Source organism: Ornithorhynchus anatinus, chromosome X2 (assembly GCF_004115215.2).
Source record: "Ornithorhynchus anatinus isolate Pmale09 chromosome X2, mOrnAna1.pri.v4, whole genome shotgun sequence".
NCBI lineage: Eukaryota > Metazoa > Chordata > Mammalia > Monotremata > Ornithorhynchidae > Ornithorhynchus > Ornithorhynchus anatinus.
Window position 1 is genome coordinate 527,956 of NC_041750.1, and position 25,807 is coordinate 553,762.

A 25,807-nucleotide genomic window follows, 5' to 3' on the forward strand; every position below is an offset into this window, starting at 1 on the left:
AAACCCTACTTAAAACTCACCTCCTCCGAGAGGCGTTCCCAGACTGAGCTCCTCTTCTCCCTCTACTCCCTCTGCCATCCCCCCTTTACCTCTCCGCAGCTAAACCCTCTTTTTCCCCTTTTCCCTCTGCTCCTCCACCTCTCCCTTCCCATCCCCACGGCAGTGTACTCGTCCGCTCAACTGTATATATTTTCGTTACCCTACTTATTTTGTTAATGAATTGTACATCGCCTTGATTCTATTTAGTTGCCATCGTTTTTACGAGATGTTCTTCCCCTTGACTCTATTTATCGCCATCGTTCTCGTCTGTCCGTCTCCCCCGATTAGACCGTAAGCCCGTCAAACGGCAGGGAATGTCTCTATCTGTTGCCGACTTGTTCATCCCAAGCGCTTAGTACAGTGCTCTGCACATAGTAAGCGCTCAATAAATACTATTGAATAAATGAATGAATGACCCAGCCTGCGGCATAAGCCCTCCCGGGGTTCACAAGGCCTCCCGGGGTTCCCCCCTCCATCCCGGCCCCCCTCGACCCCACCTGGTTGCAATCATGCTGGGTTATTGACCTGCGTAACCATCCTAATACAGACAACACTCTGCACATAGTGGACAGCCAATACAGAGCTCGGCCCACCAGAGGCGCCCAGCACAGCACTCTGTCCTCGGGAGGCGCCCGCTACGGAGCTCTGCAAGCGGTAGGCATCCAGTACGGAACTCTGCCTGCCCCCAGGAGGTGCCCAGTGCACATTACTGAGGATGACAGGGGCAGCGGGGTCTTTTCTTCCCCTTCTCCTGTGAGCAGACTGTCCTTTTGGGTCCCTCCCCCTTCAGGATTTTCCTTTCCATCTCCCTGATAAAGTCCCGGTGCCCGGCATACTCACCTCCGGGATATTGGAGACAATCTCCACGGTGACACCACAGCCAGGGATGGGGCTTCGAGGGGACATCTTTTTTAGGAGGCTCTGGGCGAAACCCTACACAGAGAAGACGGGAGAGTGGCTGACCCCCCCGTGGCCCAAATCGGCCGCACGCTCCCGAGCAGGGGACCCAAACACAGCATTGGAGGCCTCTTGGCTGCAGGGGACCACTCCCTCCTCTAATCTCCAACCCTGGCCGCAGCTCCCCGGCTTGGGGCTTTCCTATCGGTTGACACACTGGACCAATCAGTTGGCCTGGGTAGCGGGGCACGGTGAAGGGGTCACAGATGAGGAGGCGGGCGCCTGGAGTGGCTCGGTGACTCAGCCTGAGGAACCCAGCAGGCCAGAGGCATCCCCCGACTCCCGGCCTTCAACACCTCACTGCCTCACATTCAACCCTGCTCTCCCTGCCTAGACTTTAGCTCGTTGTGGGCAGGTAATATATCCGTAATGTTGTTATAGTGTACTCTCCCAAGCGCTTAATACGGTGCTCTGCACCCAGTGTGCGCTCAATAAATACGACTGACTTATTGACTCCTTTCCACCCACCTGAATGGAGACTCTGGCCTCTCGAGGCCCAGGCCCAAAGCGGCTACCTCATCCCTCGGTCTCCCCTCCCATGGGGGGACCAAATGAGCACCAACAGGTCACAGGGCTTGTGCTCACCCCTCTAGACTGGAAGCCCCTCGAGGGCAGGCATCCTATCTACCAACGCTATTGGACACCCCCAAGAGTTTGCACGTCTGACTGGAAGCTCCTCAGGGGCAGGGATTGTGTCCACTAACTCCACCGTCCTCTCCCGAATGCTCAGTGCAAACTAGACTGGTAACGCCTTGAGGACAGGGATCGGTTCTACGAACTCTGCTGTCCCTCCCAAGGGCTCAGCACAGCGCTCTGCACCCAGTAAGCGCTCAATAAATGTCACTGACTGATCGACTGCTTCAAGAGTCTGGCCCGTTGATGCACCAGTTAAGCCCCGCCGGCGGGCAGCGAACCGAGGACTGTCGACGTCCAGACCGCCCGGTGACCCCTTCGCCTGGTCGCCCGCCGAGATGGGGGACTCTGACACGTTTTTTTTTTTTGGTGGGGCAGTGGATGATGAATATCGACAAGCCTGACCATTAAACCCTTGACCGAAGCGGGATCGTTAGAAGAATGATTTCAGAATGCACGGTCATTGTTTATGCTGACTCTGCTCCTCGCGCACCGCTGAGAACCAGACTGTTGCATTAATGCATGAAGGGGGTCACTGGGGCCTGAGAGGCCCGGGGTGGGATGACCCGAGGAGGAGCTTGGCAAGAGCAGGGGCGGGGATGGGGGTGGGGACAGTTGGTAAAGGGAGATTGAAGCAGGAGAGGCACTAAAGGAATTAATTTGTCCTTCGCCAGGGAGGAAGCTGAAGATGAAGAATCTGAGGCAAATGAAACCAGAAAAGATGGGGCAGTTCCCCAGGAAGATGAGAGTTTGGGGGGGCCTGAAAGGACCCAGGGCATAAGCCAGTTTCCCCTCCACCCTCTCTGCCTTCTCAGCCATCTGCTACCTCCAATTTTATGCCTCAGTTGCTCTGGGCCCACTCCTCTGCTATTCTATTTCCTCACCCTGACGGCCCTAGACCCAAAGCCTTCTTTTCCTTTTCTCTAACTCCCTTCTGTATCGCCCTGACTCTCTCCCTTTATTCATCCCCCCCTCCCAATCCCAATGCACTTATGTCCATAGCTGCAATTTATTGATATTTATGTCTGTCTCCCCCTCTAGACGTGTAAGTTCACTGTGGGCAGGGAATATATTTTTTGTTATACTGTACTCTCCTGAGCACTTAGGACAGTGCTCTGCACACAGTAATTATTCAAAAAATACTAATGATCGGAGCTCTAGAGTCACAGAATACCTGCAGCTCTGGGTATCCCGCCAACCACTGCCTGTTCTCTGGCCTTCCTTTATGGCGAAGCATGGCGTAGTGGATAGAGCGTGGGTCTGGGAGTCAGAAGGTCATGAGTTCTAATCCCAACTCTACTTGTCTGCTGTGTGACCTTGAGCAAGCCATTTCACTTCTCTGGGCCTCGGCTACCTCACCTGGAAATGGGGATTGAGACTGAGAGCCCCATGTGGGACAAGGACTATATCCAACCCAATTTGCTTGTATCCACTCCAAGCGCTTAGTACGGTGCCTCGCAGGTAGTCAACACTTAACAAATATCCTAATTATTATTATCAGTCCACCACCCACCTAATGGCCCATCCCACATTCCGTTCTTCATCCATCCAAATTTCCTCCGTCTACCCAACATTCTTCCATCCGTCATTCATCCGACATTCCAACCGCCGCCCCCACCCCGTCCGGGGAGAGAGCAAGATGTCCGGACAGTGGAAAAGCCCCCGCCGGACCAGCCAGCTGAAGCCTACCTGGCGGCCCTGGACGTTCACACAGATGCGCTTGCGGAGGACCAGCTGCATGTCGGCCGGGTGGCTGAGCTGCACCGTCACCCTGACGATCAGGAAAGCTCGCTCGTCCGCAGCAACTCCCTTGCTGAGCTGCGGGCAGTTGTGGACCCCCGAGTCCCAGGAGGACTCGGCTTTGGCCTGCAGAGAACGGTGACAGTGAAGGTGTACCTCTCTGCAGAGAACGGTGACAGTACCTCTTGATCGTGGTACCGGTTAAGTGCCACACGTCCGCTCTGTGACCTTGGGAAAGTCACTTCGCCTCTCTGGGCCTCATTCACCTCATCGGTAAAATGGGGATAAGAGTGTGAATCCCACCTGGGACAGGGACTGTGTCCGTCCTGATTAACTTGTATCTTCCCCAGTGCTTGGCACCAAGTAAGCAAGCGTTTAACAAGTACCATTATTATTATTAATAATTATTATTACAGAGTGCCGAGACCAGCCCCGACAAGGTGACTCCGTCCAGGACTGAGGCCACTGAAATGGGGAGGGCGGCCAGGGAAGGTGAGCTTAGGCTGAAAGCTTGTTGTGAATATGTCTGCTTACTGTTATACTGTACTCTCCCCAGTGCTTAGTACAGTGCCCTGCACACGGTAAGAGCTCAATAAATATGAATGAATGAAAATGAGGAGGTGAGGAATCGAGGTGCGGGGGGATGGAGCGGGACCCTCTCTCGGGGCGCGGAGGGGACTCGGTGAAGAACGGGTCCCCCGAAGCCGGGGGCGGGTCTCACCGCTCCCCTCCTCCCCCCGCCTCCCTGGCCGCACAGACCCACCTCTCCTTCGTACTGCTTCACGATCTGCAGCTCGAAGAACTCCTCCTCCTGTTCCCCGCTCAGGGTGGCGTCCCAGCCTCCCGGTTCGGGCTCGTCCAGGTTATCTTGGGAGCTGAAGTCATCGGCTGTGAGCAAAGGACCAGTCGCTGAGTCCCAAGGCCCCTTCATTTGGCAAGCAGGATGAGTGGCTTTTCCGGCTCAATCCCAATCCGGGTAATTTCTCTTACCGAGGCCCCAGCGACACCGCTGAGTGGCTGGTAAATGACTGTCGGGCTTGTGTTGGGGAGTGGTGCAGGACGGAGGGAAGGTGTATGGATGTGTGCACACGCACAAGTTTTGGGAAAGTCATTCAAGAAATGAAGGGGATGGCCAAAATGACTCCTTTATTAATTGCGACCAACTGGAGATGAGGGCCACGATTTGGTAGGTAGGAGAGGAAGAGGGAGCCAGGGAGGGGGACAGATCCTGAGCAGTGGGAAAGAGTTGTTTGAGAGACAGAGACCACTCATTCTTGGGTGGGATGAGGCTCTTATTTACTCACTCTACTGGACCTTCCCATGTGAAGAGTGCTCTCGGTACAGTGCTCGACATAGAGCAAGTGCTCAGTCAATACCCCTGACTGACTGGCAGCCAGAAGGGCTGCACCCGGGTCAAGGTGAGGTGGGCCGCAGGGCCGTGTGCGGGTTGGGAACCCTTTGGAGGACAGGCCCGTGGTCTCCTCTCGTGCCCCGCTGCACCTTCACCCCGGTCAAGCTCCCCGATGCTGGGCTACCTGGGTCTCCCTGCCCGCACATGTCCACTCATTCCCGGCGGTGGGGGAACGCCAAGTGGACGCCGCGGGTCCTCTGCCAAGTGCGGAAAGGGTGGGGGGTGGTCTCTGCCTCAGTTTCCTCTCTTGGGGGCCCCCATCCCCCCCCTCGTTTTGCTGACCCCCTTGAGGGGTGATGGTTAGGCTGGCCCGGGAGCAATTTGCTCTGCATTGTTGGGCAACTCACCGTTGAGGTCAAGAAATATGACAGGGATGTGCGTCTCCATCCCCGGCCCGGGAGTCCTGAGGAGAGGACAGGGTGGCAGTTAGGTGGGGTTCTTTCGGAGGGTGCGACCCCTTTACACGGATAGACTTGCCGCACCCGCCCACCAAATGCCAATTTCACTCCCACTACACTGGAAGCTTCTTGAGAGCGGGGACCGTGTCTCCTGACTCTGTGCTCATCTGAGCGCTCAGCACAGCCTTCTCTGCCCTGCAGGTGCCCAGCCCCCACCGGTGATTGACTCTTCGCTGTCCAGCACAGCTGTGGGGAGGGTTAGGCCTAAGGGAAGCTGGAAATGGCCGCATCTAATTGGCCACCGCGTATGCCGTGGGGACCCCGGGGAACAACTGGCCCCCATCACGTGGTTCCACTGCCCCTCAGGACGTGGGTGGGGCCTGCCCGTCATCTGTGGGGGCCAGGGGAAGACACTAAATCCCTTTGTGGAGCAGAGCCTACCGGAAGCCCCATCACTCTGACTGAAGCTAAAAGTGGCCCAGAAGGATCGCTGCCCGGACCCCGCTCGGAGGTCCTGGCCGGAACGGGCCCCCGGACCCGCCCCGTGATGCCGATTCATCCCCACCGTTGGCGACCCTCTTAAAGGGCCGGTGAGGTGACTGACCGATGAGCTCTTGTCTGTACTCCTCAGCGCAGGGTTCAGCCAACTGATCTGCTTTCTCCAAAGATCTTCGTGACTTTGGTCGCTAGCAATATGGTCTGACGGAAACCCATTTTAGATTCTGACTTGTCAATCCCGGCCAATGGAGTTTGCTCCCTCCTCGATTCTCCACAGGGGCGGCCTGCCACGAGGCTCCGGCTAGCTGACCCGCAAGGTGGATGGAGGTGGGCCTGCGCCCCTTCTCTCTTGCCCCCCCGCACCAGGCAGCTCCCGGGGCCCCTACCATTCAGCCGGGGAGCCCGGGATGCCGCTGCCCGCAGAGGGGACCAAAACTGCGTTTCTCTCCTCGGTCAGAGTCAGCCTCATCTCCAGGAGCTGAGCCTCGCGGTCGGCGTCGTCTTCCGTCTTATCTGAAACAACGGAGAGGGCGCCGGGGCAGGCGGTGAGTCCAGGGGGCTGACCCTGTCCGGGCAGCACCCCAGCTCACCGGTGCCAGCCACCCTCCCTGGCTCGGTCGAGGTGCCCGGGAGCCACAGTGAACCAGACATCTCAGAGGGGCAGGGGCAGGGAGGGGAGAGTGGGTGTGTCACAGCAAGTTGCCAATTTTACTGGGGGCGAAACAGGACGAGCGGATACAAAGTGCTAAGGCACCCGGTGGACCAGCCTGCCGGGAAGGTCGGGGGTGGTGGGAGAGCCACTTTCCCGGAGATGGGGACCTTAGGCTTCCAGACTCCTTTCTTGAATTAAAAAAAAAATGATGATGATGATGGCATTTATTATGCACTTATTATGTGCCAAGACCCATGCTAAGAACCAGGGAAGATTCAGAAGAAGAGGGAAGTCAATCTAGACTGTAAACTCGTTGTGACCAGGGATTATGTTAAACAACCAACTGCTGTACTGTACTCCGAGCGCTTGGTTCAGTAATCTGAACACAGTAAGCGCTCGGTAAATACGATTGACTGACTGAGGATTGGGAGAATACGGAGACCCCACCGTGGGCAGATAGAAAGCCGGGGCAGAGAGAGGTTCAGGGAGCTACCCCAAGTCACACAGCCCCTGGACTCCTCAGGCTCGGCTCTTCGGGCCACGTGGGGGATTAGGGAAGGAGTCTGCTATGGTCTCGAGAGAAAGACGGGGGAGACTGATGATCTCTGAGGATCCACCGGCCCAATTTGGAGGAAGAGCCAAACCCTTGCGCGTGACCTACTAACCCTGCCTCAGGTGGAGGCAGGAGACTCCCAGGGCCAGAGACATGATGGCTGTGTCATTGCAGCTTTGCTCTGGCTCCCCCAGCCCACTTTGCCCATGCCTGCAGCAGCCCCCGCCAGTGTGCGCCCCAGCCACGCCGGCAGTCTCAACCTACCCGCCTTGCTGACGAGCTTCTGGAGCTGCTGATCCAGGTACTCCTGGCGCTTGGTCAACGTGTTGAGCCACTTCCTGCGCAGCCTCTCTAGGTCCCGGTCCTGTAGGGGGCTAGGCCGGTCACCTACCTGGCTGTGTGGCACCAAGCCTCTGATCTCACCCCGCCCCAAAAGCATCTCTCCCGGTACCCCTCCGACGGAGCCGACGCAGTGATTCCCCGAACGTCCCGGGGACCCCAAGCGATCCGGGGTTCAGATTTACCTGGTAGCTGTCCATGTCCTCCCGTTCCTCCTAGAGGAAAACCCACCGTCAGAGTTGTTAAAATCCCCCGGGATCCCGACCGCCATGTGTCCAACGCCCCTAGCCACAACGAACCACCCCTGTTGCATCGTGGCATGCCGGCATCCACCCATTCCCTGCCTGGGCCCCTCCACTGGCAGAAATCCCGGGGAGAGAGGCAGGGTCCGGCTGCAAGTTCCCCGGCAGAGGCTCTCGGGGAGGGGTTTTGGGAAGCCGGGGTTCTACCGATCCCCTGGAGCTAGGGAACACGGGCCGGGGTGACTGATGATTGGTAGGCCCAGGAAGCCAGTGTCTTGGGGAAGATGGAAAACTGGGCCAGAGGCCCTTTGTCCACTCCATCCCTGGACTGCGCTGGCTAAGGAGGTTGTGGAGCTCCAGGTGGACACTTTCTAAAACCATCCTCAACCCCGTCAGTGGGATCCCACCCACCCTCCATTGTCCATCCACACGGGCCAGGCAGGTGTGTCCAGAGAGGGGACGGTCCAGGGAGGGGAAGGAGACTCCTTACCTGGAAACCCTCTTGTGCTCTGAGGGTCCTGACGGGCTTGATCTGGACGCAGCCGATTCCCACGCCCAGGATGGCCTCCTCCATCAGGGGCAGGGTCCCGGACTCCTGCACCGACTTCACCTCCACCTGGACCCGCCGAGACTGCCCCTGCATGGATGACGAGGACAGCGTCTCATGATGGCCACTCCAGACTAGCGCCCGTGGGGTCAGGCGGGGAGGAGCGGACAACGGGGCCAGGAGAGAGGAGGAAATCGGGCTGCGGGGACGGGAGAAGGCAGAAATCGGGCAGCAGGGCCAGGCAGGTGGGACAAGAGGGCCACAGGCTGTTCTCACCTGCCGCAGCTGGAAGATGCCGCCTGTCTGCACGTCCTTTGCGGGGAGCACCTCGACGGGGACATACTCCCCGTTCTCGTTCTGTTCCAGGATCTGAACCCAGAACTCCACTTTCCTGGTCACTTCACTCCACCTAAGAAACATCCAAGGGGCTGGGACGCGGGCCGGCCCCCTCCCGTCCAGCCCCGAGGCTCCGCGAAACGGGGACGCCCCAGAAGGACGCCTTTTGAGGGGCGGCATGTGGTGGCCTGCTGCGTGATTTCGGGCTCGTCACCTAACCTCTCTGGGCCTTAGCAGCTTGGCCTACTGGAAAGACCACAAGCCCGGCAAACCTGGTCTGCTGGGTGACCTCAGGCCATCACCTAATCTCTCTGGGCCTCAGTTACTCCACTGACAAAGCTAACATTAACACTTAATCCCTCCCTCCCAAAGGCAGCTGCTGTGAAAAAGCACAATGTTATAAGCCTGGCCTGTCGCCTCCCCTTATGCCATCCCCATGCCCCTTTCTCTTTCACCTCGAATTTCTCTGGCGCTTTTCTTTCCCGAAGCGCGTTCGCACATTAATCTCACTTTTGTCCTCTGAACGTCCCCGTGAGTCAGGGAGGGTCAGTCGGTCAATCCTATTTGTTGAGCGCTTACTGTGTGCAGAGCGTACATTATAACAATATAAGAGACACGGGGAGAGACTGTGACCGCTAGCTCATTTAACAGAAGGGGAGACTGAAGTCCAGAGAGGTGAAGTGACAAGCCCGAGGTTCCTCAGCAGACTGGGGACCCATGAGCTCCAATTCCCAGTCCCATGCTCTTTCCACTAAGCCACACTGCCCACCAGACTCCAGGCCCCCCGGTTCTGGTGAGCACCCCCTTCCTTCAGAGGGAGGGGGGCCAATCTGATTCCTCGCTCCCAAGGCTTCCGGTTGCTGCCTCTGGTTCCCCTTGGCGCTGCTCGGTCACTCATAGGCAGAGCGTTCAGCTCAGGGCCTTGCACCACACGCCCAAATAATCCCGCCACCCCAGCCGAGCCACAGACCAGGAGCTGGGTCGGAGGTGGAGGATGGGGCACTCCCCCCTGGCCGGGCACAGAGGTTACCTGTCGCGGAGGCTCCGTGTTTTTGCCTGGATGATTCCCAGGTCCCACAGGGCGGGGTTCCTCCGGGGGTCGGTCACCTTGTGGCCAAAAACTTCGATGGCCAGGGCCCCCTCCGACAGGTACTCGATAAAGTCCTCCGAAATGTTGGCGGAAAACTCCTGCCCACAGAAGAGAGGCAGGTGGGTGCCGGGGGAGCCTTTGTTCCGGGGGGTCGGCGGGCCGGGATGTCCACTCTCTTGCCAAGCCCCTCCATGAGGGTCTTGGTACTGGGGTCAGAAAGGTGGGGGACTGACCCGTCTCCCTTCTGTGCTTTCATGACCCCGTATTGTGTGCACCCAGACAATCGTACTTACTGAACGCTTACTGTATGCAGAGCAGTGTATTGAGCGACTGGGGGAGTACCATAAAACGGACACTTGCCCTGCCCACAGTGAATAATAATTATAGTATTTGTTCATTATAATTATAATAATTATATTTGTTAATAACGTATGTACCAAGCCCCATTCTAAGCCCTGGGGTGGATACAAGGGAATCAGGTTGTCCCATGTGGGGCTAACAGTCTTAATCCCCATTTTCCAGATGAGGTAACTGAGGCACAGAGAAGTTAAGTGGCTTGCCCAAGGTCACAGAGCAGACAAGTGGTGGAGCCAGGATTAGAACCCATGTCCTCTGACTCCCAAGCCTGTGCTCTTTCCTCTAAGCCATGCTGCTTCTCCAGCGAACTTAGTCAGCCCGAAGGGCTCTCCCCTAACCCCGCCTCCCTCCTCATACCAGGACGTGGACGCTGCTCGGCAAGGGTCGGCAGAAACCGCCATCCCCGCGCGGATAATCCGCCAAGCCCAGCACGTTATCGGGGTGAGTTCTGGCTGCCGCCCACCGCGCTGGGTCACAGGGTGACAGTGGGAGGGAGTGGGATCACAGTCGAGGTCACGGTGGCCAATGTGGTGAGGGGGTCCGTGGTGGAGGATGATGCGATGTGGGTGATGGACGTGGTGATAGTGCAGGTGATAAGAGAGACGGTGGCGAGTACGGTGAGAGTGACCGTGCCCATTTCCCCCTTGTGTATACTCTCCCAGTGCTCAGTCCAGTGCTCTGCACACACCATAAACACTTTAACCCCCCGTCTATTTTTTTTTTACCGGTGTTTAAGCCCTTTTTATGTGCCAGGTACTGTTCTAAGCACTGTTTTTTTCTCTCAAGGCAGGTCCTGAAGGAGCAGGCCCTAGGTCCAACGGAGAGTGAAGGGGAGATTTACTTTCTTTTGGTTCCGGGGCAGACTGTCCGGCTGACGGACAGCCTCTGCCCTGGGGTGCTAACGAGGAGGGAAAATCTCCTCCTCTAATGGTGGGGAAGGGTAGAGGGTTGGCCGGGGTGATCCGTCAACTCTCCTGGAGGCCCAGGACCCTCCCGCCCCGGGGATCCCACCTCCGAGCCGAGCCCCTCGTGCAGACCCCGGGCTTACGTGGCAGTGGTCAAAGACCACCATGCACTGGGGCTCCTTGCTGGTGGGGGAGGACGAGGTGTCCACCTCGGGGGCCACCCTCACGGGGTCCGCCTGGTCCCAGAAGCTGTATTTGCAGAACACAAAGTTGGACAGGTGCTGGGGCAGGCCCGTGGCCTGGAGGATCTTCACCTGCAGGGGAAAATGAGGCTTTACCTGGCGAAGCCAGCAGCTCGGGCCAGGCCTCCCGTCTTCTGCGGCCTCCCCGGGGGACGGGGTGAGGAAGCCTCCACGGGCTGGGACTTGGAAGTAGCCGAGAGGGATGGAGACGATGGGGCGGGCCTTAGAGCTAGAAATCTGAATGGTGGGGTGTGCTATGCCCAAGAGGCCTCAAGCAGCCAGCAGGGTGGAGGAAGGGTGGGGCTGGGAGCTGAGCGCGCGGGCACGGTCGGATCTAGGGGTGGCCCCATATGGGCTCTCTACCAGAGTTCAAGTTGGGGATGAAAATCCCCACTCTTACCCCATCACCCCTCAGAGGGAGGGAGGGAGGATGGACAGAAGAATGGAAGGGAAGGATGGCCGGGCAGTCGGAGGGACAGAGGGACACATGGACTGAGCACCAAAAGCCCCCTCCTGTCCCCGCTCGTCCAGACCGGACAACCTCCCCCCCCGGCCCTCACCATGCACACGAGCTTGGCTTCGGACGCCGCCTCCTCGCCGTCGTCGCCGCCGGCCATCCTCTCTCGGATGGCCCCGCTGACCCGCACCACCTCCACGTGCAGCCGACCGGCCACCTAGACCCCCAAGGAGCGGGAGGAAAACAGAACGCGCCGGTTTCCTCCTCTCCTCTCGTTCTCGGGGCCCTGAGCGACCGGGCCCGCCTCCATCCCCAAGACCCCTGTCCCTGGCTCCCAGGGCCACAAACCGGGAAGTCCCGCCGTAACCTCATTTCCTCCCTGGGCCCAGAGGGGCTGATGTTGCCAGCCTCCCCCTCAGCCTCCTGCCCGCAGACTCGCCCTGGCCCTGCCCAACCACCCCCGCTGCCCACGGTGAGGAGGAAAGGTGGCGGCCGAGAAGCCAAGGATGCACACGCTCCTGCTTTCCCGGCCACTGCATCCGCTGGGATTGGGAATTCCCAGGGTTCGGGGGGCTCCTCGTCCCCAGGCCAGTCTGTCTGACCACCCGCCCGCCGGCCAACTGACCTCTCCTTTCTGGTTGACGATGGGGACGGCGTACTGCAGCTTGACATCGTAGAACAGGGACTCCAGGAAGACGTTGGCCACGCCGATGAGGCTGTGGTTCTCCTGCTCGTCGTAGAACGGGTCGGCCCGCGTCAGGTACGACCGGCTCAGCTGTGGGGACACCCGAACCGTCACGCCTACCTCGGACAGACAGATGGGAGTGGGGGGTCTGCAGGACAAATCCGGCACTAATCGCCGGCCCAGTGGATTTGGATCTATCGATCTATGGCTCTGAGGGAGTTCCCACAGTGTGCCAAGAGGGGCCCGGCTGAACTGAGCGCTTAGGGAGAGTCCTACAGAGTTAAGGGATGTGATCCCCAAGTCCTGAGTTTGGGGCTGAGGCCTTCTGTCCGTCCTGACTCCCAGGACCTGGGCAGCTGCCCAGAGAAGGCGCTCATCCTGGGAGCTCCTGGACATGAGTTGGGCGCTGGGGGCCGGACCCCGGTCCGGGTGCCCGAAGGGCAGGATCTCAAAATTGTGCCAAATCCTCCACCATGTACCTGCTATCCTCCTCTTCCTCAGGGCCTGCCTGGGACAATTTTCCCCTTCACATCTGGCAAGGCTTGCTCTCCCCATCTTCAAAGCCCTTCTCCAATCGAGGCCTTCCCTGGTTGATCTCCTTACCCGATTTCTCCCATAACTTATCATCTGCCCCCACACTATCTCCCTGAGTGGCAAGAGCCTGGGCTTGAGAGTCAGAGGCTGTGGGTTCTAATCCCCGATCCGCCACTTGTCTGCTGTGTGACCTTGGGCAAGTCAATTAACTTCTCTGAACCTCAGTTATCTCATCTGAAAAATGGGGATTAAAAGTGTGAGCCTCATGTGGGACAGGGACTGTGTCCATCCTGATTACCTTGTGTCTACCCCAGTGCTTAGAACAGTGCTTGGCACATAGTAAGCGCTTAACTGATACCATGATTATCATTATTATTCAACTCCTGTTTGTGGTAAAGAACTCTGCACACATTAGGTGTCTGACATAATGATTGACTGATTGAGGAGCGGCATGGCCTAATGGAAAGAACAATAGCCTGGGAATCGGAGGATCTGGGTTCTAATCCCTGCCCTGCTGTGTGACCTGGGGCAAATCACTTAACTTCTCCTTGCCCAAGTTTCCTCGTCTGTACAATGGGGATTCAATCCTTCTCCATCCTACTCAGACTGTGAGCCCCATGAGGATAGGGACTGTTTCCTACCTGATTAACCTGTATCTACCACAGTTCTTGACACACAGTGAGTACTTAACAGGTACAATTCTAATGATAATAATGATACTAAGAGTAGTAATAATAATCATCACATGGCCTGGGAAATCCAGCTGGGCTTCCTCATCCCCTTCCATGTCCCCCGAGTCCCCCGCCCCGACCCAGTTCCAGTCTAGGACCTCCCCCACCGCTCCCCCACCCCCCGTGTAGAGGCCTACCCCCGGATTGTCATCGTCAAACTCCTTCCACTCCTGGTACAGGTCCCTCATGTCCAGCAGCCTGTTGTCCAGTTTCTCCAGGGCCCAGATCTGCTTGCCTTTCCCCTTCCTCCGGACCTGGATGGCCGGCTCGCTGAGGACCGCCCCTCGCTGCAGACACCAGGACGGGGGAGAAGCCGAAGGTACAGGGTGGGGGGCCACGGAGCCATCCTCAGCGGCTCCAGGCCCAAGCGGGCCCTGCCCCCTGCGTTTAGGTGAAAAAACCCCTCACCCCAACCCATCCAGTCAGGACTCCAGGCAATGCTTAGATTGTTGTATTGTCCTCTCCCAAGCACTTAGTACAGAGGTCTGCATATAATATATGCTATATAAATACTATTGACTGACTCACTCTGGGGACCCAGGGACTGGGGGTCCTGTAGGTCGTGCTTGCCTTACCCTACTGCCAATGTTCTCGGCCCCCCCTCCCCGACAGACAGGCCACAAGCCTCCCACAGGCCAGTCCGGGGCCACAGCTGAGGCCGAGGCTGGGCCCTGAAGACACAGGAGGGCCCGGCAACGCCACGGAGCAGGGTCGACCTCCTCGGGGCCAAGGCAAGCCCCCAGGAATTCTAGAATCCAGGCTCCTGCCTGTGCCAACCTCACCCCTGGCGCGGGCAACCTCACCTTCCTGTTGGCGTCGAGGCTGGAGGCGGGGATCTGCAGGGTGACCTTGTACTCGGTCCGCCTGTCCAGCTCCTCGGCGATGAAGCCGGCCTCCCTGACCAGCAGGTTGGCCTTGACGATCTGCTCCCTCAGCTTCCTCAGGCTGTGGGTCAGCGTCGCCTCCCTGAGGGTCGGGGAGCAGTGAGTCGGCAGTGAGAGATCGGGGTACGGTTCGGGGGCCGGCGGCCCATAGAACCGGCAGAAAGCTTTCCTCCTACCGCAGTCAACTGTTGCTGACACCTTCCACCCCTTTTAACTCATCCCACCACCCGGTTGCTCCCAAGTTGCATCTCTGCCCCTTCCTCTGATCCCTCCCTTTGCAAATAAGTCTGCATTTGCCCGTCCCCACCACCTCCCATCAGACTTTAAGCTCGTAGAGGGCAGGGACTGCGTCTCTGACCTCTATTCTACTCCCCCAAAGGTTTTTGCAAGGCCATATGACTCGACTTAGATTAGCATATCTTGGACACCTAATCTCCGGAGAAGACCCTAATGCTAGGAAAAGTCCAGGAAGAACATGGAAGAGGCAGACCAAAAGCTGGATGGATAGAAACCCTAACAACGAATACAGAAGAACCATTAGCAAGGTTACAGATTAAGGCAGAAGATACGACATTCTGGAGAAAATATATCCATACAGTCGCCATGAATCAGAAATGACTCGACGGCGTTTGATGATAACCGCAAAGGGCTTAGTACAACCCAGTAGAGCGCTCCACAAACAGGAGATTCAGAGTACAGTGCTCTGCGTATAGTAGGGGCCCAGAACTGTGCTCAGCACACGTTAAAAATGATTGATCAATCAGTGGTATTTAATGAGAGCTTCCTATGTGCAGAACACTGCAGTAGACACTTAACGGTGATGAGGACAATTATGGTATTTATCACCTGTTTACTCTGTGTCCAGCACTGTTGCTAAGTCCTGGGGTAGATACAGGTAATCAGATGGGATACAGTCCCCGTCCCCCTCAGGGATCACAGTGTAAAAGGGAGGGAGGAAGGGAGAGAGGAAGAGCAGGGTTCTCAGATCAGATGGGATATAGTCCCTGTCCCCCTCAGGGATCACAGTGTAAAAGGGAGGGAGGAAGGGAGAGAGGAAGAGCAGGGTTCTTAGCCCCCTTGCACAGAGGGGCAATACAAGGCCCAGAGAGCTCACGACACTTTCCCCACGTCACCTAGTAGGTCTCCTGCGACATCAGAACCCAGGCCTCCCATCAGTATCGGAACCTGGGTCTCCCAGATCAAGCAGAACCTGGATCTCCCGGAGTCATCGGAAGCCGGTTCTCTCGGCGACCTGAGAACCCAGGCCCCCCCAACTCCCAGCCCCACGCCCTGGGCCCGGCCTCGCTGCCTCCCCCAGCCGGCGCATCTGCCCGTCCACCCACCTCTCTTCCGTCCACTGCCTGGAGCGCATCTGCGCGTTGGGCGAGTGCAAGGAGAACCTGTCGGGGCTGCGGTGGTGGTGGTGGTGGGCCTGCAGCGGCTGCTGCTTCTCCGGGGACAGGCGGCGGCGCAGCTGGTCCAGCTCGCGCTCGTACATGAGGCGCTGCCGCTCCAGGGCCGAGCGCTTCTCCTCCTCGTGCTGCTGCGCCAGGCTGTGCAGGATCGACTGCGTAGGGTCTGCGCGGGGACCGACAGGCCGGCCAGAGGGCGGACAGCGGGAGAGGCATTAGAATCGGCACTTTGGGGGCGGGGCGGGGCGGGGCACACAGCCCCGCCGGGCCCTCCGACCCCTGACCCTGCGGAGCTGGGAGAGGGTCAGAGACTGGCAGGAGCCCCCCACCCCCATGACGTCCCAACGATGCAGAGCTGAGGTACTGGGAGGATGGGCAGGGGATCCACAACTCCGGGACACCCCAGTGCCGCAGAGCTGAGGGACTTGGGGGGATGGACAGAGGTCCACCTCCCCCAAGATGCCCCCATTTTACAGATTCTGCAGAGCAGAGGGACTGGGGGTGAAGGGCAGGGGTCCATCACTCCCCGGACACCCCACCACTGTAGAAAAAAGGGACCGGAGTCGGGGGCGATGCGACTATTCTCCCAGAGCTCCTCCTGATGGCCCACCTCCTCCAGGAGGACCTCCCTGATCAAGTGGCCCCTCTAGACTGAATCATCCCTCACCCCTCTCCAATACCACTCTTCAGGACTTCCTCACGCTCCTTGTTTCGTCACTTATTTTGCTCATCCTTTCAGCTCCCTGCTGGTACCGGCTGAATCCTCTGTACCTCCTCGTCTCCCATCTCTCAGATAATCTACAACTGCCTGTGTCCCGCTAGGACTGTAAGCCCCTTGAGGGCAGGGTGAGAGGGCAACCATAAAAGCCCTCCGAACTTCCCCGAGAGGGACCCAGTACGAGGGCATTCGGAGGAGAGAGTGAATGAAAACGCTGCGTTGTGCCAAAGCCTAGGAGTCTGGGCTGAAGAAACTCAGGAATTTTAGTCCCAGCAGGTTGAGCTTGGGTGATCCTGTCCATCCCTCTGGGCAGTTTCTCCCACCCCGTCCGCGGGCCGCCGGCCTGGGGCCTCGGCGGGGCTCACCGTTGGTGCCCAGGGCCTTCATGGTAACCTCCAGCTGCGCGTACTCGAAGTTGAAGTGACTTTCGCTGGACACCTCGCTGGAGGAGGAGTCCCCATCGGCGTCGGCCTGGTCGCTGCCGCTCCTGATGGAGTTCTCGCGCTCCCCTTCTTCCTCCCCCTGCTCTTTCTCCGCTTTCTTTTTCTTCTTGGGCAAATTGAGCCTGTGGAAAGAAGCAGACAGGACGAGGTTCTCCTGGTGGCGCCGCCTCCAGCACGTGCTAGGAGTGCCGGGGGGAGGGTGGCGGGGGGCATCCTCCCCGGCTGACCTCGGGGTTGCCCCCGAAGTGGTCTTACGCTCCCTGTAGTGCTCAGGGACGGAGAGCTCAGGGGACCGGTGTCTGCTTCCTCTACCGGTGCTTCTCCCCGCCCTACCCTGAGCAGCTGCTCAGGTCATCGACTTGCTTGTCCCAGGATGCCAATCTAGGGCCCGGGGAGACCCCAGACAGACAGAGGCGAGAGCCCACGGTGTCTGCCCGGGATCGGAGCGGCAGGTCTGGCCTACGGGGCTTGGTCCGGCAGTGGACGCCGGGGGCCGTGCCATGGCCCGAGCCTGGCGCGCTACCCCTCGGCCCGTCGGGCACCCTCCTACCCACTAGGCCCCCCAACGTGTGTCCCCGGGTGGAGGCAAGGCGAGGGAGTGAATGAATGAGCTGTCGATAATTGCCGGGGGCCACGGCCGAGTCAGGGACCCCCACTTGTCCAGGGTCGCACAGGTTCTTCGCCTGCCTCTAGGCCGAAGCCTGCGAGGCTATTCCCAAGAGCCCGCCCGCCTTCCCCTCATCCCCGTACCTGAAGAAATGGTTGTTTCCCCACAGTATCCGGTCTCCGTGGTGCAGCTGGGTAGGGCTGGAGACGGCGGAGCCATTGACAAAGGTTCTGTTGGGGAGCGAGAGGTTAAAACCTTGCAGGGTTTGGGGGACAAACCGCCGCCCGGGCTCCCGGCCCGGCCCACTCCTCCGGCGGCCAGCAGGAGGCGCGCCAGAGTCAGCCTGGACAGTACCCGAGCGTGGCCGGCAGGGGGCGCGGCACCCCATCGGCCTGGAGACCTTTCACACAGTGGCCGGCAGGGGGCGCGGCAGCCCATCGGCCTGGAGACCTTTCACACAGTGGCCGGCAGGGGGCGCGGCACACCATCGAACCCCAAGCCTGTCCTTTCTAATACCATTCATTCATTCATTCAATAGTATTGATCGAGCGCTTACTATGTGCGGAGCACTGTACTAAGCGCTTGGAATGGACAATTCGCTAACAGATAGAGACAATCCCTGCCCACTGACGGACTGTAAGCCCGATTAGACTGTAAGCCCGTCAAAGGGCAGGGACTGTCTCTATCTGTTACCCATTTGCCCATTCCAAGCGCTTAGTACAGTGCTCTGCACATAGTAAGCGCTCAATAAATACTACTGAATGAATAATCGGGGGAGACAGACACAGACAAAAATAATTGCAAAAAATAGAATCGAGGGGATGTTCATCTCATTAACAAAATAAATAGGGTAATAAAAATATATACAAATGAGCACAGTTCTATTACTACTACTAATAATGGCATTTGCCAAGCACTGTTCTAAGCGCTGGGGGGCGGGATACAGGTAATCCCGTTGTCCCACATGGGGCTCACAGTCTTCATCCCCATTTGACAGATGAGGTCACTGAGGCCCAGAGAAGTGAAGTGACTTGCCCAAAGTCACACAGCTGACAAGTGGCGGAGCCGGGATTAGAACCCACGACCTCTGACTCCAAACCCCGGGCTCGTTCCACTGAACCACGCTGCTTCTCTTGATTAGACTGTAAGCCCGTCACTGGGCAGGGATTCATTCGTTCGTTCATTCATTCAATAGTATTTATTGAGCGCTTACTACGTGCAGAGCACTGGACTAAGCGCTTGGAATGGACAATTCGGCACCAGATAGAGACAATCCCTGCCCAGTGACGGGCTTACGGTCTAATCGGGGATTGTCTCTACCTGTGGCCCAACGGTCCATTCCAAGCGCTTAGTCCAGTGCTCTGTACATAGTAAGAGCTCAATAAATACTATTGAATGAATCTACCCTCTTTCTTCTTCCTCCTCATCCTACCCCCGCCCCTCTTCTCATTTCTAGGTCGAGGAGTCACAGCGGCTCCTCTTCCTCTGGGCACCGAGAGATGGGCATTGCCAGGGAAGAGGAGCCAGGCTGCCGGCTGTGGGGCGGGGGGGAGAAGAAAGCAGGGAGGTGGAGGAGGGGCACTGGGGTACCCTAAGGGGCAGAAAAGGGGGTGTGGTAAGGAAGCCCACTAGGACCCCTTCACATCCACACACTCCACAGCTTCTATTCCATCCCTGCGGGATGGGCCCTTAAGGATGGGGACAGGGGCACGGGGACAGAGACCGCCCCCCCCCAAACACACCCCCTCAGGGTGAGCCTGCCCCGAACCCCTCAGTATGAGCGTGGAGAGGGAAATGGCCGATCTGCCATTCAGGGACTCTCACGGATTCTAAAGCCAGAGTAAAACCCACTAGATGGTATCCCCGGGGCCCCCCGGGTGGGCCTCCAGGGTGACCCCACGGTGACCACAGGGCATCCCCGGCGTGTCCCCAGGAGGACATCCCAGGGGCATCCTTTGTGGCGACGACCAGCCGGCGGAGGGGCAGCGGGGGGGGTCTTACCGCGTGCTCCTCTGGGGGGTGAGCACGACGTGGCCCTCGGGGGTGATGTCGATGACACAGTGCTCCGGGTGGATGCCCATCCCGCACAGCTGGATGTCCTGGGAGTCGGCCGACCCGATCAGCGTGTGCTCCTGGGGGGACGACCGGACGTCAGCTCCGGCGGAGAGGAGCGTGGCCCCGCATTCTAGGAGGGGTGACCGCTCCCCTATATTACAGAACTGACCGCTCCTCGCTATTCCGGTGCTTAGGACAGTGCTTGGCACATAGCGCTTAACGAATACCATCTTCATCATTGCAGGAGGGCGGAGCACTCCCCCTTATTACAGGAGAAAGGACACTCCGTTCATTCGTTCAACTGTATTTATTGAGCGCTTACTATGTGCACAGCACTGTACTAAGCACTTGGGAAAGTACAATACAACAATAAACTCCAGAGCCCTGGGGGGCTTACAGGCATCGGATGAGCTCCCCACGACTTTAAGGGGGAGACAGTGGCCAGGTGTGGCCTCATCTAAGGATGATTGGACAGAGACACGGGTCCCACCGGAGAAGAATCGAGAGATGGGACGCCGGGGACCGCTTACCTTGAGGTAGTACACGAGGAGCTCATTGAGAGCGGGGTCGGCATTGAGGTTGACCAGGAAGCACTTGTCGTCGCCGACTTTGATTCCGGAAGACTGAAGGGAGATGCCCAGGCTCTCCAGCTGCTTCTGCCGCTCCTGCCCCACAGCGAGGGAACCGTCAGGTCACGGGACGACGAACCGGCGCGGGGAGCTCAGCTAGTCCCTGGGAGAACCAAGCCCAGGTTCCGGGGCCCGGGGGGCGTTTCCGGTGGGCAGGTGGGCTCCGGGGGCCTCTCCGGGGCCACGAGGCCAGGATCAATCGATCTGTTCGGAAGGGGGGCTCGGGGGCCCGCCCACAAGCCCGGGGAGTCCAGCCCATAGTCGAGGGAAATGTCAGTGCATTTTCTCTCCCCTCCCCATCAAGTCAGCGAGCAATGTTGACTGAGCGTTTGCTCTGTGCAGAGCACTGTGCTAAGCAGTTGGGAGAGTCCAATAGCGTTAGTAGGCATGATCCCAGCCCTCCCGGAGTTGACAGACCAGCAACTTTAAGTCAGTGTGACTTAACGGGGAAGAGCGCAGAACTAGGAGGCAGGAGACCTGAGTTCTAATTCTGATTCCGCTGCGTGACGCTGGGCAAGTCCCTTCACTTCTCCAGGCCTCAGTCTCCTCAGTGCCTACTCTCCCTCCCCCTTAGACTATGAGCCTCTCTGTGGGTCAGGGACTGTGTCCTATCCGATCGCCTAATAGCCACCCCAGCACTTGGGACATGGTATATGCTTTTTTTCGTTTTCAGCTTTTTGGGGGGCTTGGAGGATTTTTTTACGGAATTTGTTAAGCGCTTACTACGTGCCAGGCACTGTTCTAAGTGCTGGGGTAGATACAAGCTAATCAGGTTGGACATAGTACGTGTCTCACGTGGGGCTCAAGGTCTTAATCCCCATTTTACAGATGAGGCCCAGAAAACTGAAATGCTTTGTCCAAGGTCACAAAGCAGACACGTGGCGGAGCCGGGACTAGAACCCGGGTCCTTCTGACTCCAGGGAGCCAGCAGTGGCCGCCCAGGGCATAGGGGTGGGTGCCCGGGCTTAAGAGGCGGGCTCCGGCAGCAACCAGCCCAACCTACGATGGACCACGGTGGTTCTCGTCTCTGCTGCCCTCAGCTGTGGCAATACCACCAGTGGTTCCAGGGCCTGAAGCCCGATGGCTTCCCCACAGGGCTGATTTCGGGGGGTCAACCGGACCACCCGACCCCTAGAGGGGCGGACCCCCGCCACCTCCACGTCCTGTAGGGGCCCACCCTCACCTGAGCGATTTCCTCCGTCTTCCTTAACTTCTCCTCCCAGGTCACGGTCATCTCCTGGATGAGTTTCTCGGACTCTTCCAGGCGGTCCTTCAGCTCCGGAGACTTCATGGCCTGCGAGAAGGTCAGACAGACCGGTCCGCTGGCCGCCCGGGGAGAATGCCGGCCGACCGCGCTCAGGGGAGGCCGGGGAGGGCCTCCAGGGGACAAACGTGTCAGCTTGCCCCGTCCCGGCTCTCGCGGACACACGCCGGCTTGTCTGCAGCCCACAGGGTGGCTATTGTGTCCCCCGCCCCCTGACCGAGGGACCTCTCCTGTCCCCGGGGCCGGCGGTGGGGCGGAAAACCTCCCGGGCTCCTACAGATCCCACGCTGACGGCCCAGAGCCCAGCACCTCGGGGAGGGAAGGAACCTCTGGGTCACCCCCAGCCCCAAATAAGGAACCATCGCTGGACCTTCCTGCGGGCCTCTCGGTGGCTCTGGACCGATCCCCCCGCCAGCTCCTGCTGCACTCTGCGGGGACTCCCTTGCTTCCCGGGATCAGAGCATCTTTCCACAGCAGACCCATTCACACTCTAGACTGTAAGCTCGTTGTGGGCGAGGAATGTGTCTAATTGTCATATTCTACCCTCCCAAGCACTTGGTACAGTGCTTTGCACACAGTAAGTGCTCAATAAATACAACTGAATGAAAATACGATTGATTGAATACAATTGAAAACAAGACCTAAGAAGGGACGAGGACGTGGGGGCCAGTTGGTGGCTTTTTCTCTATCGTGGTCATCATCATCATGATCTTCAGGATGTGTTGGGTGCTTTCAGTGGGCAGAGTCCTGTGCTGGACACTTCCCGGGAGTGGAGCACTTCCATTTTCTCCTCTCATTCCCACACTGTCTGCATCTGCCCCCACACTTTCATTTTCCAAAAAGATGTGTGGAAGATACAATTGCCTGGGATGTTTCCAAAGGATCAGATGACTGAGACTGGAAGTTTGTTGGGGGTAGAGAATGTGACTGCTAACTGTTGTAAAGTACCCACAGCACTTATGCTCATATCTATAACATACATTATATATGATTTATATTAATAGCCCATCAACCCGTTCTAGACTTCCAAGCTCACTGCGGGCATGGAGCGTGTCTACCAATTCTGTTAAATCAACACTCTCCCGAGTGCCTACTAAAGAGCTCTGCGCAGAGTAAGTGTTGAATAAATACCAATGATTGAAAGATTATCGATTGACTGACTGCCTGAACGGATTCTCCTTTTAAAAGGTCAAGCCTAACACAGTCCCTCCCTCCCTGCATGCAGCTGGGCCACCTACCTGGTCTGGGGAGCCCAACCGGGCACCCGATTTCCAGACCGGGAAGGGACCCAGAGCCCCCCGGCACAGGGGCCACCCAGAGCCAGCAGTACCTCGGCTTTGGTCAGCTGCTCTCGGAGCTTGTCCACTTCTTCGCGAAGATCGCGGATGATGCGTGCGTTGGGGTCTTCGTTGACCACGGCGTGGTTGACGATGTTCTTGGCCCGGTCCGCGTAGCGCAGTGTGGAAAGGCTCTCGTCGTAGTTGTCGGCCGCCGGGCTGACCGTGGCCACCATGGCCGTCTTGCTGTTCCCGCCGAGGCTGTCCTGGGGACAGGGAGGAACGGAACCGAACGTGAATGCCGCTGGGGCACCCGGACCTTGCCCCTTTTTCCCACCCCGATTAAGTTCTACCGGAAACAGCTAGGTTTCTCCGGCCTCTTCCGTTATTCATCCAACATGAAACCTCCTTGGTTCCCCATTAGATTACAAGCTCCTCAAGCATAGTGGACGTTCCTGGAACCCTTACTGTACCCCCCTAAAAACTCAGAAGAGCTCTCTGCCCACAGCCCGGGGTCCAGAGTGGCACAGGGCGGCCCAGAGGGCAGCCCGGAGGCCTGGGCAGCTCAGTCCCTGTCCCCTTCACACATACCAAATGTGTATCGGCAGTCCACTACGTGCTGAGCGTGGTATTGGTCCTTAGCAGAATACCATATGCATTAAAGGCAGCATCCCTACCTTCAAGCAATTCTCAATCCAACGAATGCCCGAGGCTCAGAATTCTACCACTGGGATAGTTTTTAGGGGTCACCTCGCTAGGGCACGTGGTGCCAAACCATCCGAGAGGAAGAGGAGGAGGAGGACTCCAGGTTGCCCTTTCAGTAGGGTGGCAAGAAAAGAATGTCAGGCTGACCCTGTCCAGGCACAAAGAAGCATCTGCTCTTATTCCTGGAGTGGACAGCATGTCCTTCCCAACTAGCGGGCCGGCCCTTTCTTGGTCTGCTCTCTTCTTTCCCCCCGACACATTCCTGGGGAATTCTGCCCCTTCTGCACTTCCCTCTTGGCTCCCCAGCCTATGACCCGGAGTGACCTCCCACTGCCCCTCAGATGTGACAGATCACCCCCCTTTCCGTCTCCCATCGCCTCCCGGGATGCCACCTCCGCCAGGAGCCCGTTCTTGACTAACCCCCCGACCGGTCTCTGGTAGGAGAGGGGAGGGGTGACCTCAGGATAAAGGAGGCGGAGAGCCATCATGTGGCTGTGGAAATCTCGAAGGTCTCCCACTCGCCTATCTGGCTAAGCTTAATTAAAGCGGTTCTACGGGACCGGCATCCGATCTCCTCCAATCTCGTTAACTCGAGCCGGGAGCAGGATGGCGGGAGCAGCTCTGGGGGTTCAGGCAGGGAGAGACGTGCTTCCGGGGGAGACAGACTGAGGTCGTGACCCTCGTGGGCTGCCCCGGACGTGATGGGAAGCACTGGATCTGGGCTCACTCCCTGAGTCGGAAAGGATCCTGAGAGAACCTCCCCGTGCCCTGCAGCCCCCCAGCAGTACCTCTGCTTGCCCTTCACACTGAAAAGGACCATCAGCTGCCAGGGTAACGGTGGTACCTCTGGCTCACACCTTGGCTCCCCGGAAGAGGCGGGGCTCTGTCCTGGCCAAACGTGGCCAGGGAAACCGGCACTGACCTTAAGCAGCCAGGTGAGAACCGAATCACGGTACGGCACGAATTTGTTCCGGTTCTTGCCGACGCCCTGTTCTGCGAGGGCAGAGATGACCAGGCCCAGGGTGGTGAGGGACCTGCGTGGGCACAGAGAAGCCGCGAGTCAGCACGGCGGTCCGATGGCCAAAGCATCTCTGTGACCCAGGCGTCCGTGGTCAGAGCTACGGGCAGGGCAGAGCTCCCCATTCACAGAGCCACGCTGCATCTCTACTTTCTCCGACTGAGGATTCGGACGCCCGCGGGCTGGGTGACTACTGACCGATCACTTCAGTTAGTGTCCACCAACTCGTCCGCTTCCAGGTGGTCCACAAAGGGAGGCCACGAGCCCATGCCAACACACCCGTGGCAGAATGAGAGGCCGGTGTGGGGACCCGCTAAGGGGACACCCCATGGGGTGCTGACTGAGGATCCCCCACCTCCCTCTGCGGCCACTGTTCTGAATGCTCAAATCCACACACACACCCACGCATCCACCTTCTGGACTGCTCGGCCGGTGCCCGCCTGGGGTGAGAGAGGGTATTCCCGCCAGCCTCACTTGTTAATGTTGCTTCCTTCCTTGAGCCGGTCCCCGGCCGCGCCTGTCTTGGTGGCTCTCTCGCTGCCCGCCAGGTCCACCAGGCTCAGCTTGCCCACCTTCTCCCCGGATGTCTGGGGACAGACCAGAGAACCATTCGTTGAGGGGCGGGGATTCGGCCGGCCCCCCAGAGAGGGCCAGGGGCAGTGTCCGGCCCCCGAGAGAGAGCTACCGGCACAGGGTCCGGCCTTCACCGAGTGGCCACCTCCGGGAATGGGCAGACCCAGAGCGGATGTGAGTCCCTCCCCGTGCCACGGTGGAAAGTGGGTTCTCAGGCATTTGAAAAGCTGGCGAGAACTTGGTCTTGAGCTAAATGGAGGATGCGGTCAACTGGGCCCCACCCGCGGTGGGAGAGGGCCAACGGCGAGCTCTCTGCAAGTGGAAATTGAGCTCCAAAATGCAGACTGCAAGGACAGGGGAGATTGCTCTACTCGTTCCCAGGATCAGAATGGCCACAGTTTTCCCGCTCCAACTCAATAGAAGCTCAGCTCCAGGAGAGCTCTCTTGCTGCCTGAGATAAATATTTCTCTTAATGTCTGTCTTCCCCTCTGGACTATAAGCTCATTGTGGGCAGGGAATGTGTCTGTTTATTGTTATATTGTACTCTCCCAAGCGCTGAGTACAGTGCTTTGCACACAGGAGCACTCAGTAAATACAATCGAATGAATGACCTCTGACTTCTCCTGTGTCCGTGGTCCCCGCGCCTATCTCCGGCCCCTGCTGCAACTGGGAGGGGACATACCCGCTTTCCCCCGACCACCAACCAGACCGGGCCCCACTCACCCCAGACTGGACATCGTACAGCGTATGCGTCAGGATGATTTTGAAGACAGCGTGGGATCGACTGCTTTCTTCGTTCATGTTGGTTGCGGCCACCGTCCGTGATTTGTTCCCCTCGGACATTAGGGACTCGATGTCCTGGAAGGAAACGTAGGA

The 25,807-nt window shown here is 58.3% G+C and overlaps 1 protein-coding gene across 1 annotated transcript in view; it reads right to left on the bottom strand.

Annotated features, from left to right (window-relative positions):
- Positions 1–25,807, bottom strand: part of KIF13B (kinesin family member 13B) — a 78,451-nt gene that overhangs the window by 11,274 nt on the left and 41,370 nt on the right. The window contains exons 8-32 of the mRNA XM_029052790.2: positions 25,655–25,789; positions 24,833–24,945; positions 24,263–24,374; positions 22,689–22,901; positions 21,278–21,388; positions 19,996–20,130; positions 19,412–19,542; positions 17,554–17,640; positions 16,726–16,925; positions 15,574–15,808; positions 14,150–14,312; positions 13,484–13,633; positions 12,022–12,171; positions 11,500–11,613; positions 10,841–11,011; positions 9,376–9,533; positions 8,286–8,418; positions 7,953–8,099; positions 7,406–7,435; positions 7,146–7,245; positions 6,063–6,189; positions 5,128–5,183; positions 4,133–4,257; positions 3,319–3,495; positions 880–972 (exon numbers count right to left, since the gene is read on the bottom strand). Coding sequence (XP_028908623.1) covers positions 880–972; positions 3,319–3,495; positions 4,133–4,257; positions 5,128–5,183; positions 6,063–6,189; positions 7,146–7,245; positions 7,406–7,435; positions 7,953–8,099; positions 8,286–8,418; positions 9,376–9,533; positions 10,841–11,011; positions 11,500–11,613; positions 12,022–12,171; positions 13,484–13,633; positions 14,150–14,312; positions 15,574–15,808; positions 16,726–16,925; positions 17,554–17,640; positions 19,412–19,542; positions 19,996–20,130; positions 21,278–21,388; positions 22,689–22,901; positions 24,263–24,374; positions 24,833–24,945; positions 25,655–25,789 — 3,366 coding nt within the window. The remainder of the gene's footprint in view (positions 1–879; positions 973–3,318; positions 3,496–4,132; positions 4,258–5,127; positions 5,184–6,062; positions 6,190–7,145; positions 7,246–7,405; positions 7,436–7,952; positions 8,100–8,285; positions 8,419–9,375; positions 9,534–10,840; positions 11,012–11,499; positions 11,614–12,021; positions 12,172–13,483; positions 13,634–14,149; positions 14,313–15,573; positions 15,809–16,725; positions 16,926–17,553; positions 17,641–19,411; positions 19,543–19,995; positions 20,131–21,277; positions 21,389–22,688; positions 22,902–24,262; positions 24,375–24,832; positions 24,946–25,654; positions 25,790–25,807) is intronic.